Below are 16,840 nucleotides of genomic sequence, written 5' to 3'. Positions count from 1 at the left end.
TAATATAAGAAGAAATAGAAAATATAAATCACTCTATAATTATTTTAAAAGTTACATTCATAGTTACAAATCTTTCTATAAAGAAAATTTCAGGTCCAAATGTGTTTACCAATGAATTCAATCAAATATTTGTGAAAGAGATAATACCAGTCTTACACAATCTCTTCCAGAGAATAGAAAGGCAAACTAACTTTTTCTTTCTCTCAAAATCTGATAAGAACATTACAAGAATGAGAATTATAAGTCAGTCTCATTCATGAACATACATAGATGCAAACATTATAACCAAAGAATTAGCAAACCAAACCCACCCAATTTATATATAAAGAATACATCAGGACCAGGTTAGGATTTTTCCAGAAATGAAAGATTTCTTTAACATTCAACAGAATTCATAAAATTCAACATGTCATTTCAATACAGTAGATAAAATGTGATGAAATTCAGCATCTTAGCAAATTGGACAAAATGATGTCCTTAATTTAATAAAAGAGTTATACAGAAAACTTTCACAAGCATTGTACTAATTGGTGAAATGAAAAGAAAGCTTTCCTTCTGAGGTTTAACACAAGGAGAAAATGTCTACCATATTATCATTATTGCTATTTGATATTCTACTGAAAGCCCCAGACAGCGCACAAGGCAAAAAAAAAAAAAAAAAAAAGAAACGAGGGTCTGGGGTTGTAGCTCAGTGGTGGAGCACTTGCCTAGCACATGTGAGGCACTGGGTTTGATCCTCAGCACCACCTAAAAATAAGTAAATAAAATGAAGGTTTAAAAACCACAGTAGTCACATAAGATAAAAATACAAATTAATTTACAGAAATATTATTGGAATCAACAAAAGAAAAAGACTACCAGATACCACCAAGTCAGTATACAGAAAACTATATTTGTACAAACCAGCAAAAGTAAAAAAGTGAATTTTTTAAGACTACAATTTAAAATAGTGTCAAGAAACATCAACTACAGAATAAATTTAAAGACATATCTTTATAGACACTAGAAACAGAAAACTATAGAATACTAATAAAATAAAGTTTAAAATACTGTTGGAGGGATGTGTCATATTTATGGATTGAAAGATCCAACATTGTAAAGATGACAATTTTCCCCGAAGAGTCAAGAATAACCAAAACAGTCTTGAAGATGAACAAGGTGTAAAGACATATGTTTTCAGATATTAAGGCTATTATAAAATACAATATTGAAAATAAGTGTTTTATTGGCTCAGGGAAAAACAATTAAAAAAAAAAAAAAGCAAAACAAGAACCCACAAGCAGATCCGTGCACATACAGAAACCTTTTTTTACACAAAAATGACATCACAGAGTCATGTTAAAAGATGTTATCTTCAATACACAAGGCTGGGTCCCTTAAATATCCAAATGGACACATATGAAATTGGACTCCTATGTCACATCACAGAAATAAAACTTACCAGTTCTAGGGGCAGTTAGATCTCTATTTGAAAACAAAATAGGAAAGCTTCTAAGCTGGGGGTGCAGGCTAGTGGTCAAGCACCTGCTTGGCATGCTTAAGGCTCTGGGTTCAATTCCCAGCACTGCAAAACATAAAATTAAATTAAATTAAAATAAAATAAAGCTTCTAGAGTTTGGGGTAAAATAAATAAATAAATAAAGATTTCTTAAACTTCATGAAAAATCCACCAGCTGTAAATGCAGGACTGGCTATACAATTTGTGAAGCCACTTGTTAAAAAAATTGAGAGTTTCAAGACAGCAACAGCAAAGCTTTAAACCAAGTACAAGTCAGTGCTGATGATGGGACTCCATGGAGTGCACATGGAATCTGCCCGTAAACAGCTAAGACTCATAAATGGAACAATACAGAAATTAAGAACTACTGCTCACTAAATGACACAGAATGAAAAGACAGGCCAAAAGAAGCTGGACAAGATATTTTCAACATATGTTTGACAAAAACTCATATTCAGTATATATAAAGAACTCCAACAAATCCATAAAATTTTAAAAAAGCAGAAAATTCTAGAGAGAAACAGGCACCTCACAAAAAAAGGGTATTCAAATAGTCAATAAACCACATTAGTAATCAGAAAAAAGAAAATTACACAGTCACCGCACATGCAATAAAATAGTTAAAATCCAAAAGACCATTAATAGCAAACCACTCCAAATCCACATGCTCCTCTTTTTTTCTTCTATAGCACTTATCACTTTCTTATATACATAAATAAGGAGTTATTCATTGATTCCTAGTGAGCATGGGTCCAGGAAGGTTGAGGAAAGCGAATTATGAGACTTTCTGGACCTGTGGAAAAAGAAATCTGTTCTTCCAGGTAGGGCTGCTGAACTGGAACAGCTGCCAGCCGTGCTGGCCTTGTGTAGCACCCAGGCAAGCACAGCTAAGAGATGAAGTCATGTCCTCCAAGATTCTGTTTGAACAGCTAGACCTGATTTAACAACACCCAAAAGCACATCCCTGGACTTATACTTAAGTATGCCAATCAATTTCCTTTTTTAACTTAAATCAATTTGAGTTGTTATTTCTGTACGCATGACTGAAAGAAAATTCTTCAGTATTTCAATGCTACACTGAAACGAAATGGTTGACTGAAAAACAGTGCATTAGCCATTAAAAATTATGTTCATGAATAATTTATACCAATAGCATCAGTTTATGATGTGTTACATGGAAAAGGTAGGACATAGAAATGTTATGTACTATCATGACTTTGGGAAAAGTGCATATTAAAAAAAAAAACCCACTTGAATAAATATTCTAAAATATGAAGGGACTGTCTTTAGAAAATGATCTCTTTCCTCTTCTTTTTATATTTCTGTATGTTTGAAAGTCTCCACAAGTATATTAAATTTAACACTTTTATTAAGATGTAATTCATTTACCATAAAATTAATCCTTTTTGACAATACATATATTGGTGATATTCACAAAGTAACCATCAACACTATCTAATTCCAGAAAAATTTCATCACCCCAATGAGAAATCTAGCTGGGTTGTTAAGCTTACACTCAAGGGGCTAAAGTAGGAGGATTCCAAGTTCCAGGCCAGCCTCAGCAAATTAGCAACTTAGGGAGGCTCTAAGCAATTTAGCAAGACCCTGTTTCGGAATAAAAAATAAAAATGGAAGGGGCTGTAGCTCAGTGGTAAAGCAACCCAGGGTTAAATCGCCAGTACCAAAAAGAAAAAGAAAAAAAAAATCTATAACATTAGCAGTCACTCTCCATTCCACTCTGTTCCACCCTTTCCAACCCCTAGTAACCACTAATCTACTTTGTCTTACAGACTTGCCTACTCTGGTCATTTCAAATAGAATGTACAGTATGTGGATTTATGTGTCTGGCTTCTTTCACTTAGATTAAAAAAATGTTTTTAAGGTTTATCCATGTTGTGACATACATTAGTACTTTCTTTATATGGCTTAGAAATATTCCATTGAATAGATATTACCACATTTTACTTACTCATTATCCACTGATAGACATTTGGGTTATTTCCACTTTGGGCTCTTATGAATAATAATAATATAACATTTGTGTGCAAGTTTTTGTGGGAACATGTTTCTTCAATTCTCTTCAGTAGATATGTAGGAATAGATTTTTGGTTGAGTATATTAATTTTATAATTTAAAAATACACACACAGAAAACTGATTTTTAGTGGAAAATGTTGACTTTCTGTGCCATCAAACTCGGGGCTGCACAAATACCATTTCCTTCTACAAAGGACAAATTATTATATCAGAGAAGACAGGCAGAAGAAAAGCAAAACAAAGATGGCCCTACCTGACAAGGCATGAGCCTCTGCCAGGCATTTATAATAGATAGTGAAATTTAGGATGCCAGCAAAGATGCATTAATACAATGGGGTTGTAAACTGTGTAAAATTCCTGTATTTATTGGCAAAGCTAGAACAAAGACAATATTTCTATGTATATTCACATTTTTTTCATGTTTTCTCTTACCACGATTTTCAAGAGCCAGCTACATTTTATTTTTTGATTTAAAATACCATTTCACAAACTCAACCAGCATAAATTAAACATTTATTACACCAAGGCAGAAAATTGTAAAACAATGCAATGCTAATAATTAATATGATCTCCATCTACTTTCAGGAAAAACAGGTTAAGCTAACCACATAAAAATCTTAACATCAAAATTGTTCAGTATAATCCATTTAAACAAGTAAAGATAAAGTACTTATTTCATATGCAAACTATGCTGAAGCAACACATTCTAACAAACCTGAACTCTTTATTGTGTCCTTTGCAAGTTACAAATTTCTTATAGTTCAGCAACATTCCAATAATATTATAGAGTTGATAGAGTTGTCTATCTAATTGCTAAGAAAAAACTAGAAAATTCTATATCACAGTTCATGGTTAGAAAGTGTGGACTTGTGAGACTTTTTTTTTCCTTTTTCTTTCTTTCCACATTACTTTTTTTTTAATATTTATTTTTTAGTTGTAGTTGGACACAATACACTTATTTTATTTATCTGTATGTGGTGCTGAGGATTGAACCAAGGGCCTTGCACAAGCACTCTACCGCTGAGCCACAACCTCAGCCCCTTTCCACATTACTTTTGAGACTTTACCTTCAAATTCTTTCTCACTCCCTTATTAGCTATGTGACCTTAGGCAAATTACTTAAACTTTCTGAATCTCAGTGTCCTAATAAAATGTGCATAAAGATACATGCTTTTAGCTGGGTGTGGTAGCCCAGGCCTGTAATCCCCACAGCTCCAGAGGCTGAGACGGGAAGATCATGAGTTAAACGCCAGTCTCAACTCAGTGAGGCCCTGTCTCTAAATAAAATATAAAAAAGGGATGGGGATGTGGCTCAGTGGTTAAGTGCCCCTGTGTTCAATCCCTGGCACAAAAAGAAACAAACAAACAAGAAAAAAACATGCTTTTGGAGTCTCAATAAGAAAAAAAAAAAAAAAAAGCAATAATTTGGCACAAAGCATGTATTCAATAAATAACAGCTGCTGTTGTTCTTTTAAATCTTATTTTAAATATTAAGTTGTTTATGCCAATAATTTTCCTTAGATGAATATAGGGGGAGAAATGTGCTCTTCTATAAGACAAATATTGATGTTGCTTTTTTTTATGTCCACCCCAGTTTTAAAACAAAGAGATGCTAGCTACCACGAGGCGTGGCATAAGAAACCATAAAGTCTAAGCAGTTATATCATTTGTGTTACAAATAAAAATGATCTAGTCATTTTGATCATGATGCACATTTACTCCTGATTCTTGTTTCAAAATTATTATGTTCTCTTTGATGTATTAATGAGAAATAACCCATTATGTAGCATTCTATGGTAGGGGGAAAAAATCACTTTTGCAAAGATTTATAAGCATCAAATCCATATGCAGGCAGAAATGGAAATTACCTGGACTTTTGCATGTTGAATACATATAAGTTAACATAACATGTTCTATCTGAATTCATCACTGTCAACCACTACAAAATGAAAGTTCAGTTATTCGATGTATGGTGAAATCTCAGCTTTTTAGAACTCTAGTTAAATGTATTTATTATTAATTGATGTTCAGGGAAGAGGTAAAATGTGCAACTACTGGAATTAAGCATTTAGTCACAAAACATCTAACCTCTGGAATTCTAAAATTGATAAATAACCATTTAGTCAAAATTTTAACTGGCTACATCATAGTGCAGTACCATACTATGACAATAATTTTAATGTAGTTATTGGTTAATAAAAAACACTGTTCTAGGGCTGGGGATGTGGCTCAAGCGGTAGCGTGCCCGCCTGGCATGCGTGCGGCCGGGATTCGATCCTCAGCACCACATACAAACAAAGATGTTGTGTCCGCCGAAAACTAGAAAATAAATATTGAAGAATTCTCTCCCTCTCTCTCTCACACACTCTCTTTATTAAAAAAAAAACAAAAAAAAAAAACACTGTTCTATTTAATAGTCATATTACCAAGGCAGCCAGATAACTCCATATTCTCTGAAATGCAAAACTCTGGCTGAAATTGAAGAGACAAACTCTAAAATACATAGGAAGGATGCATTCACAGATTCACAAATTAGGTTGGATACTTGTGGGCACATTTGCCATAAAAAGACATAACTGCCAGTCCTTCTATCAATCAAGTAATTTAAATTCCACATGATTATTAGTCCCTAGTAACTACCAATACAGTCCACCCATTCATGACCTTGTCTAATGTTCCTCTCTGTGTGCTGACACCTGATCCATCTTTTCTTAGACTTTACTACACACTAAAACTCCGTGTATTGCTAGGCACAGTGGCTCATTCTTATAATTGGGAGGCTGAGGAGGATTATTGAAAGTTCAAGGTCAGTCTGGGTAACTTCATGGGATCACATTTCAAAGTTAATTTAAAAAAATAAGGTCTGGGTATATAGCTTAGTGGTAGAACACTTGCCTAGCATGTGCGAAGTTTTGGGGTCAATCCTTAGAGGGAGGAGGAATGCAGGGGGGACATCCATACATTTACCCTTTTATGCCTTTAACTTCTGGTACAAACAATAGGTACACAAACACACAATTGAAAGGAGAAAGTCAAAATCACAGTATCTTATAACAAAAGGGAAAAATAATTTTTACTTGACACTTTTGAATCGATCAGAATCCATGAAAAACTACCATATACTTATAACATGCCAATTTGTTATAGGTTGATACAGATGCATGCACACGTGCACATAACCTCCCCCACCACCACACACATGCCCTTCTTCCTGCTCTAGCCATTTCATTAAAATGCCTGAATCAGAGAAAGCCCTGTTCGGTTCCAATCTTGTCGATCACATTCCCACTTAGTATAGTCCATAGCGGCATCATTATGATAACCAAGTGGCATTCTGTTTAACACACATTGAGTGAAACCTTTATAGTTTGGGGGACAATAAGCAGCAATATAATCAAAAGACAAACAAGAAAACACAGGATTTTCTTTTAGTGATAAATATGACAATGGTATTTAAGCCATTAATTTTTTTATTTGAAACTAATCAAGCCCTAAAAATTGCTTCATTAAAAAAAAACATTAATTTAGAATATTTTTTAAATCTCTAGGATGTGCTATTTTGCATATAAAATGTGATAGAATAAACAAGCAAGAAAAGGCAATTTTCACATGCACCTGAAAAATCGCCACAGGCATTTTATCAAAACACACTATCAGTGCCTATATTTACCATACCTGAACATACTGTTCTGCCATGCTGCATGTTAACAAAAAAATGCAAAACAAAAACAGGGACATGTTAGCAGAGTAAAATGTAAAACTATCGCATGGAATATTATAAAATTAATTCACAAGCTTTCATATCTAGTATTACTATGGATCAGATAATTCAACTTTTTTTAACTCAATTAACATGCCATGAAGCTATAAGTCATAAGGGGATTACCCAAGAGACCAGTTTCATTTGTTAAAATGCTTTGTTCTTTTCAGATTTCAGAGCAAGTTGTAAGATCCTGTTACAAGAGTTTCCTTGTTTAGGTCAATTGTCTAATTCACTTATTGGAGCAATACAGAGATGAAGAGAACAAGGACATGGCTTTTAGTTTATGTCTACTTGAAAAACAAAGATTTTTGTCATTATTTAGCATCCAGTAAAAATAACCATTGTCAAAGTGAAGCACTACCTCAAGTCTGGAATAATAAAACTAAGGTAACATTAGGCATGAAGTATTCATTTGAACTGAAAAAAAAAAAAACAAAAAAAAAAAAGCTGAGTTATTCATGGTTCTTGGTTCCAGAGTATGAACACCCCTGCAGAATTTTTCAAAATATTCAAAAACACAATGCTTATTGCCCCTCTCCAGTACTTACTTCTCTTCTGAGACACAGCCTGCAGGCAGGCAGTCACAATATCACAGTTCCTCTGTAGTTTATGCAAAAGCCTATCTTTCTGCTTCAGCTGCCGAAGTAACTTGGCCGACTGAATGCCAATTCTGTACTTGAGCTCCTGAAGGATCGTCTTCAATTCATTAGGGTCTATAAAGAAAGAAAAATAGAAAGAACAATAAATACCTTGAGAGGAATATAAATTTCAATGTGATACTGGTCAACAGATAAATATCTAGAACATTCATTTAAGCCAACCAATTCCAGGTTCTTCCCAATATCACATACATGCATTCATCTAAGACATTCCTCAAAAAAGCCACTTATTCATCTCCTGTTCTATTCATGAGGTAAATGCTGTGAATTTAACCCTTGAGGCTACTGTAGCATACAAGCAATGATTCTTGTTTTTATCATTCCTGGTTGCTTCTGAAATCTGGCATGTACTTTTCTTATTTCTTTCTCTTTTGGGGAGAAGGGGTACTAGGCGTTGAACCCAAGGGTGCTTAACTATTGAGTCAAATCCCCAGCCCTTTTTAAATTTTATTTAGAGACAGGGTCTCATTAAGTTGCTTGCTTAGGGCCGGGCATGGTGGCACAGGCCTGTAATCCCATTGGCTCAGGAGGCTGAGACAGGAGGATCTCGAGTTCACAGTCAGCCTCATCAACAGTAAGGTGCTAAGCAACTCAGTAAGACCCTGTCTCTAAATAAAATACAAAATAGGGCTAGGGTTGAGGATGTGACTCAGTGGTTGAGTGTCCCTGAGTTCAATCACTGGCACCCCCCGCCCCCAAAAAAAGAAACATATTAAGTTGCTTAGGGCCTGGCTAAGTTGCTAAGGCTGGCTTTGAACCTGAAAACCTCCTGCCTCAGCCTCCCAAGCTACTGCACCCAGTTGGTATGTACATTTTTTGTATTATTAAAGTACTCAGGTGGTAAGCCTGTAAGATAAGTTAATCATTAATGTAAAAAACTAAAAAAGATTCTTAATAGCTGATTAAAATTTTCTTTTAAACTATTTATTCTTGTAAATTATCATCCTTCTAAATGATTTTCCCACATTTTGCAATGTAGAGGAATGTAGTAATACTGACTTTGTGTTACACAATCTTCAAATAGCCTATTAGGTATAATATTATAATATTTCATTTTTAGAGACTTGGTAAGTTTTCATATATAATAGAAAATATATTTCCTTTTAACAGATAAATTAGTATACATCTTTTTTTTTTTTTTGTACCAGGGATTGAACTCAGACACACTCAACCACTGAGTCACATCCCCAGCCCTATTTTGTATTTTATTTATTTTTTTAATTTTTATTAGTTATTGATGGAACTTTATGAATTTATTTGTTTATATGTGGTGCTGAGAATCAAACCCAGTGCCTCACACAAGTACTCTACCACTGAGCCACACCCCCTGCCCTATTTTGTATTTTATTTAGAGATAGGGTCTCACTGAGTTGCTTAGCCCCTCGCTTTTTGCTGAAGCTGGCTTTGAACCCGCGATCCTCCTGCCTCAGCCTTCCAAAGTCTCCATTCTTAAAACTAACATTCACAAAAGCATGAGATAATGGGAAAACCCTATCTCATTCCCAGTAACTCCTAGGTATCTATGGCTCTGTCATTCTCTGAATTATATGCACTGTTTATGAGAAGAATTTTCAGAGTTCAGTGTGGAAATGTCTTCTCCAATAATATCAGCCAGTATCAAAACATCCCAGGGACAGAAGTGGGTCTACATTTTTGAATGCCCTACACCAGCCACTGCCCCTTTCACAGTATTAAGTAACTGAGGAAAAACTGAGAAAATTGTCACCTGTGATCAATTTCCTCTCTAAGGAATTCTAGTGTATATGACAACAAAAATAATCTCTAGCATTCATTGAGCACTTTATGCATATTAACTTATGAAATTCTCAGCACAGCCCTCTGACCCATTATCATTATCATCCTTATTTACAAAAAAAATGAAAGGTTAAACAGCTTGCCCAAGGTCACACAGCTAGTAAGGAACACTGGTGGGATATCAACCCAGGAGTCTAACTCCAAAGTTCATCCCTTTGACCATGGGAATACTGACAGTCCAGATTTCCTGAGAAACCATTTTGGTACCTCACCTAAAGAAAGAGCCACATGTTAAATATCAAAATAGGCGCTACATTCTCTTATTGAATGTAGTTTATTCCTAATCCTTTTTATTTTTTATTTTGAGACAGTTTTATTTTTTATTTTGGCTAAGTTGCTTAGGACCTTGCTAAATTGCTGAGGCTGGCCTCAAACTTGTGATCCTCCTGCCTTAGCCTCCTGAGTCACTGGGATTACAGGCATGTGCTGCTTACTACTTGACCCTTAAAGAAAAATCACATGACTTAATAATTAGCATTATTTAAGCAAACAGCTGTATCCATCACCTGATTCTTAATCTAACATTCTAATGATGTTAGATTAGACCCTAACAATTGCTAATAAAAAAGTCAGGATGGCACCTGGCATTTTGCCAGAGGGAGTGGTTTGTAAAGTAACCCCATCAAGCCATTAAGTGTGGAGATTCCTTATTGGTTGACTGCTATATCTAGTTTATGTTAATTAAGATAAGCTGTGTGGAATGTATATATACCCCTCCTGTCCTACAATAAACGGCTCCCACTCCTGCTGTATCAATGTACACAAGTTGCTCGTCACCCCCCGCCCCCGCCCTCGTTATTTTGCTGCAGCCAGACTGCGGCAAACAATGAATGTGTACCATTATAAAATGGTCATCATCTTTGTCATCCTAATACAGCTGACTACAAGAGAAAAAAGGATTAGCAGGGTACTAGGTACATAATAAGACTGAAACTGGGGCAAAACAGACTCTTACAGGTCTTGTGAATAATTAGTAGAGAGGTCATTCATCTGAAGTTGACTTGCAAAGCTGTACCACTTACCTCTCTTTAACTTTAGCTTGCCAATTTTCTTCTTCCAAAAGGAAATTACTAATCACCAAAACTCTCATAGTAATTAAAAGTAAGTCTTGTAAAAAGAGAAAGACAAATCATAATTCTTCAAAATTGATTGTGTTGAAATCTGAAAAGTTATTGCCCTACAGAACTTTTGGAATCAACACACACTCTAAGAACAGCCAAATAACTGTATAAAATGAAATGGCCTAACTCCGGCCAGAGGCCAACATGGGGGAGGAAGGTGGAAGTCATTTGTAACAATCAGCTGGGAAAAAACATCTTCACTAGGAAGCCAAAAGAGGAAGCTGAAAGCTGTTCACATAGATTTGAGAAAGCAGCCAGCTTTATTATTTATTTGTTTGTTTTTCCTGGAACCAGCTAGACTGATTTTTGTAACGAGAAGATAGGAGACCATCACATAGTACTCTTGCATCCCTCCCCTGCTCATTTAGTACAAGGACATTACTTCCAAGAAATGTTATAGTGGCTTAGCTTCTGTTTTTCACATCTCACTAAATTTTGTAAATTGAGATCTTATTATATCTCTGAAAAAGGACAACTGTAATAACTTCGTGCTTGAGAGGCAAGCTTTTATGAACAGTTGGGGGGTGGGGAAGGCTCAACAGGACAGGAGCCTCAGAGTTTGATAACAAAAGAAACACCAAATTAGCCTTTCCTCCCATGAAGCCAAGGCCATTTTGTAGGATCAGCCTCTCCATGCCAACGGAAGGTACCTGCAGTTATTCTGCAATGAAGCCAATGCTCTAGGACTCTCCACTAATCCGCCGCGGTGAACCGGTGAACAGAACAAAACACCTAGCGAACAGCTCCGAACCTTGCGTTCTGGTGGAAATGGAATTCGCACGCTCTGCTTTTGAAACCACATTATCGAATTATTCTGCCTCACTAGTTAAACACTAAATAGTGTGGCTAGAGAAAGCGGACTTAAAAAAAAAAAAATCCCTAGGCGTCATCTCTATTCTCCCAGCGTCCTCTAGGCAACTTCAGGTATACGTAGCAGAAACTCCAACCCAGTCCTGACAGCTGTTCAGTAGAAATTAGGATTCTGGCTGCCTCTTCCCTTGGGCCTCCACAAACACTTGGGGAAAAGTGGGAGGAGAGACCCCGACCATTCCAACAACTGATACTCTAAGGGACACCTGGAGAGAGGATGGGAGAAGGGGCATAAGAGCTTAGAGCAGTCATGAATGTATGACCATGTAGGCACCAGAGTCAGTTCGAGGAGACACCCAGAACTTAATAGCGGATCTCTCGGCCTCTCGGTTCAGGTGCTCGCAGGTGAGCGCAGGAGTCCCGCTCCCCCGACTCACCTTTCTGCCGCAGGTACTGCATCTGGAGCCGCTGGCTCGGCCGCTCCTGCAGCTCCTGCAGCACGCGAGAGTCGCCGGCGCCGCGCACGCCCAGGAACACGTCGGAGCCCGAGGCCTCGGTGGAGCTGTCCAGGCTGTCACGGCGCCGCGGGCGGCCCCCCGGACCGCGGCTCCCGGCGGCCACCTCCTCCTCCTCCGTGCAGCTGTACAGCTCGGTGAGCAGGCCGCTCACCAGGGACGCCGTGCGGCTCGTGCGGCCGCGGGGCTGTTGGCCCGGCTCGGGCTCCGGCTCCTCCTCGCCTTCCCATGAGCCGCGGGAGCCGGGCGGCCGCTCCGCCGACCCTTGCCGGGGTACAGTCCGGGCCACTCCAGGAACCGCTTCCTCCACCGCGTGCTCTAGCCTCGCCTCGCCGCCGCCGCGGAACTCCCCCTCGGGGCGCCCGGTCCGACCCCCGCCGGCGGGAAGGACCTCCATGGCCCCCGGCGCTCCGCAGCCCCGCGCTGGCCGCCGGTCCCGCCTCGCGGCGCCGGCCAGTTCCGGGAGGAGGTGGACCTCGTCCCCGCCTGGGGTGCCCTGGGCCTGGCGCAGTGCCAGCGGGCTCCGGATTCCGGAGGCAGCCAGACCTTCCCTCCCGGGGCCCGCCCGGAATCCGCTGAGCTGGGCTGTGGTCCCCGGCAAAGGGGGACCTCCACGCCGCCGGGTTACCTGGGGACACCTGCCACCGGTGAGGCACCACTTCTCAGAGAGCGCTCTCTGATGAGTGTCAAGGAGCAGGATGTGGCCAGAGCCGGAGCAGGATGAAGCCGTCAGCCCGAAGGGGGATGGGCTCTCTGGCCGCTGCCACCTTCACTTTTAAGCACGTGATTTAACTCAAAATGAGGGCAACTCTTGCATCTTATTGAGCTACCAGTTTGATATAATGCCCGGGAGGGTTTTAAGCGCCAGTCAATAGGCCGAGGTCAGAAACAACTTCTTCCCATACGCGGGCACAATGCCCAGCCCTTCTCACCTTCCCTCGCCATCTGGGAGCCTTTGAAGGCGTTCTAGTTTAGTTTTTGACAAAAACTTTTCCAAAACTCTGAACACCTGGCATATACTTGGGATTTAATAACGCTGAGAACTTTTTTCTTTCGGTGAAAAACAAAGAACTGATTAACATCAACTAATTCCCTGACACGACATAATACAGAATGAAGATTTAATAAATAGTCATGAGATGATCAAACTAATAAGTTGACGGCACCAGTTTTAACAGTAAAATTATGCTTCTGAAAGATGTCTTTACACTAGAGCTCAGTAGAAGATAATTGAGGTGCCCCTCCACCTTAGATATTTTTATGAATTTAATAATCATCAACATTTTTAGCACTTTTTTGCACTCCAGGCACTGTTCTTTATGATTTACATGAATTATCCCACTTAATCCTCACTTCAATACTATAAAGCAGGTAAGCACTACTTTAACCTCACTTTTCAGATGAGGGAACTGAGGGAAAGAGGCTAAATAACTTGCCCGTTCACAAAGAATGACAAAGAATGAAGCTTGAAGTGCCTGGCTTTCATTATGGAAGAATATCTGTTAGTATAATGCTGTTTAAATAGTTGGGCATCCTTCTAACAGAGGGAACAACACATAGCATGAACAATAGTGCTTTCTGTGTGTTCAGCACACTTCTTATATTTAAAGCATTTTCATAAGAGAGGCTGACCCTATAAGTAGAAACCTGGTTGTCATCATTTGACACCACCAGGACAACAAATAGAACCCTTTTTGAAACTGGTCTTGATATAAAGAAAAGTGAAGCTTTGTGCCTTTTCCCCTTAGATATCTAGAATTTAAAATTATACTGGAAATATTTTTATGGTTTTTGCAACATATTAACTTCTGCTAGCATTTATGTTAAATATATGAAATGGAGGGTGTGTATTTAATATATTGCTGTTGTTTTGTGTTTGAATTTCTTTTTTTTTCTCTATTGTCCCTGGCATTGAATAAGTATTAAGAGCCCTCTTCATAGGCCAAACTTTGCAACAAGCAGGACTTTCATAGAAGCAAATGCTGAAATTAGATCTCTCTTCATTGACTTCCCAGCCCTTTCTATCTCCTTCCACTAAGAAGAGATGTGTTGTAACTACTGGTCTTCATTATTCTTCTTATTATTTAAGGTTTTTCTACCAGGAACTATAAAGAAACTCAAAGTGAGCAGAGAATGAAAAAAAGAGTAAGAAAACAGTAGTCATTAACATTCAGATTTCTAAATTAATCAAAACTTCAAAATTATTAACCATTTCCCATCATTTCCAAATTACTAGTAAAGAGGAAATTGGCAAACTAAAAACTAAGAAGGCAAGCAGGGTCAAGGTCACTGTACTTACCCACAGATATCTATATAACTCTTTTCTTACCTGGGTCAGGTGTCTGCTTAAATATCCTCAGGGGGTACCTCCCTGACCACCTAGACTGCAGCTCCCCATCCCCCAGCATTCCCAATTTCCCTTCTTTGTTCTCTTTTTCCACAGTACTCATCATGCTCCTTCATACCACATAATTCATGGATTTTTAAATCTGTCTTCTTCCACAAAAATATAGGCTTATGAGAGCAGGAATTTTTGTCAATTTTGTTTATTGATATATGTCCACCACTTAGAGCAGTCCCTGGCAGGTGATTAATAAATATTTTCTGAATTAATTGAGTGAATAAAATAAAAACTAGAAAAATACCAGCCAATTACCTACCTTCCAAAGAAAGGCGAGTTCCATTAAAGAGAATCCTGTACATCCTGTACAGGTGTGGGCAAAGGGCAGTCCCCTTTCCATGGCACATTATTGCTGCCAGGTGACTGGGAATTCCCCAAATAAGAACTTTGAAGTGCTAAGGCTTACTCTTGGATATAAGGAAACCATTGATCTAATGGAACATAACTGTCAAAACTAATTGTTAATTCTAAGACTAATAGCTAAAATGAAATGTACTAAGTTAATTATGCTGCTGATAATAATTAGTATTTTAATTTGGAAATTTAGTTTTAATGTTTAATTGTTCTAATAAGTTTATATCAGATACAACTGGGATACAAATTCCAATACTGCACTATAAGGAACTAAAAAGCACCTATCCCTGAGTTCAATTTGCTAGAATGCAATTTATGAAAATCTCATGTACAATCTATGTATTATGACCATTTATTTCCAAACCTGTAACAAGGGTCTCACCATATCCTTCAGATATCCATTATTTGAAACCACCTTTACAAAACTCTCACCATTTTTACAATTTTTTTAGCATGTGCAAATACCCATTAAAGTCTGAATTGCTATGAGGAATGTTATGATTATTTCTGGGATGGGCAGTTTCTAATACCCAGCAGTTAACCTTTTACTCTAATCTTTCAAGGATTACTCATTCCCTGAGTCAGAAGAAAAATACAAGAGCTTATTGCTGCATTTTGGTTCATCCTCATGGGAACTCAATTTTGCTCTTTAATTTTTTTGTTTATAATTAACTTATATGCTTAGAATACAATGCAGTCTGTATTTTCAATTCAGAACTATACATGAGGAATATGCTTATATTTTTCAATCCAAAAGGATGGAATGAGAGGTTTAAAAAAAAAGGTTTTTAATACTTTTAAAAGCCATCCATCTGGGCTGGGGATATAGCTTAGTTGGTAGAGTGCTTGCCTTGCATGCACAGGGACTCTGGGTTCAATCCCCAGCACCACGTAGACACACAAAAAAAATTGGCAAATCTTACTGTATTAATTGTACCTCAATAAAACTGACACAAAAATTGTTTTTTTAAAAAGCATCAAACCTTACACAGGCCTTAGTAAAGCATATTAATAAGTAGCAGATAATCAATAAATAAGAGATGTTGATGTTGAATAGTATTTAAATCAGAAAATTTGACACTGATAGGAATTTTGAATATCTAATTTGACTACCACTTTATTTATTATTACTACACTGGATATTAAAGTAACAGAATATATCCTTTCCTTTACAGTGTGATTGCTCAATGCATATCAGCTGAAAATTAAATCTCTTGATACCTGTATTAAAGTAACATTTTTTTGAAGAGGAAGTGACGTGCCTATCATGACAGCACTGGAATAGCCATTGACAATGTCTGTCTAATACCCATTAGCCAGGCTATTTTGTCTAAGTTGTTGTTTAGTACCTCTTCCACAGTGAATGCTTTCCATTGGGCATAAACATATGATACGAAGAACCTCACATTTTGTGCCTATTCCATATGCCTATCCATGTGTCACTACCCCAAACCTCCTTATTTCCATTCTTCTGATCCTTTTCCTTCCAGGATTATGATCAGCCAGCCAAGGCCAAGCAGCACTGCCAATGAGCCCATATATAAATTCTAACTTAAGACCATTTCTCCTTCCATACCTACCAGATGATCAGGTACACCACCCAGAGCTCTGCCCATTAGGATGGTTTTCTTACCCCTGTCCTTAAGACCAATGCTGAGTAAAGCTGTGATGCAGCCACCAACCATTTCCACCTCCATTCATATCCCAAGTTCTTCAATCCATAAACCAAGCTTTGTTTTTTTTCCTTCCCCTTCATCTGGTCATTCTGGTCCCTGGGGGTGAGGTAAGATAGGAGCACTGGCATAACCATAATGAGTGACATGGGTATCTGAAGTTCTATGTATTCATGCATTCGTTTGTGTCCTCTG

The 16,840-nt window shown here is 37.9% G+C and overlaps 1 protein-coding gene across 5 annotated transcripts in view; it reads right to left on the bottom strand.

Moving 5' to 3' along the window:
• The window catches only part of Tbc1d30 (TBC1 domain family member 30), a 116,071-nt gene that overhangs the window by 75,184 nt on the left and 24,047 nt on the right, over positions 1 to 16,840 (bottom strand). The window contains exons 1-2 of one of the 5 annotated variants that reach the window (XM_058574646.1): positions 12,140 to 12,663; positions 7,846 to 8,010 (exon numbers count right to left, since the gene is read on the bottom strand). In XM_058574646.1, coding sequence (XP_058430629.1) covers positions 7,846 to 8,010; positions 12,140 to 12,614 — 640 coding nt within the window. In that variant the 5' untranslated portion in view covers positions 12,615 to 12,663. Of the gene's footprint in view, positions 1 to 7,845; positions 8,011 to 12,139; positions 12,664 to 16,840 lie in introns of those variants that run through there. The other 4 variants (XM_046430606.2, XM_058574645.1, XM_046430605.2 and 1 more) reach the window with 4 other exon arrangements.

This window comes from Marmota monax, unplaced genomic scaffold (assembly GCF_021218885.2).
Source record: "Marmota monax isolate L192 unplaced genomic scaffold, Marmota_monax_Labrador192_F-V1.1 WCK01_AAM20220418_F8-fsc00056, whole genome shotgun sequence".
In the NCBI taxonomy this organism is placed as follows: domain Eukaryota; kingdom Metazoa; phylum Chordata; class Mammalia; order Rodentia; family Sciuridae; genus Marmota; species Marmota monax.
This window is presented reverse-complemented; position numbering and strand designations above follow the sequence as displayed.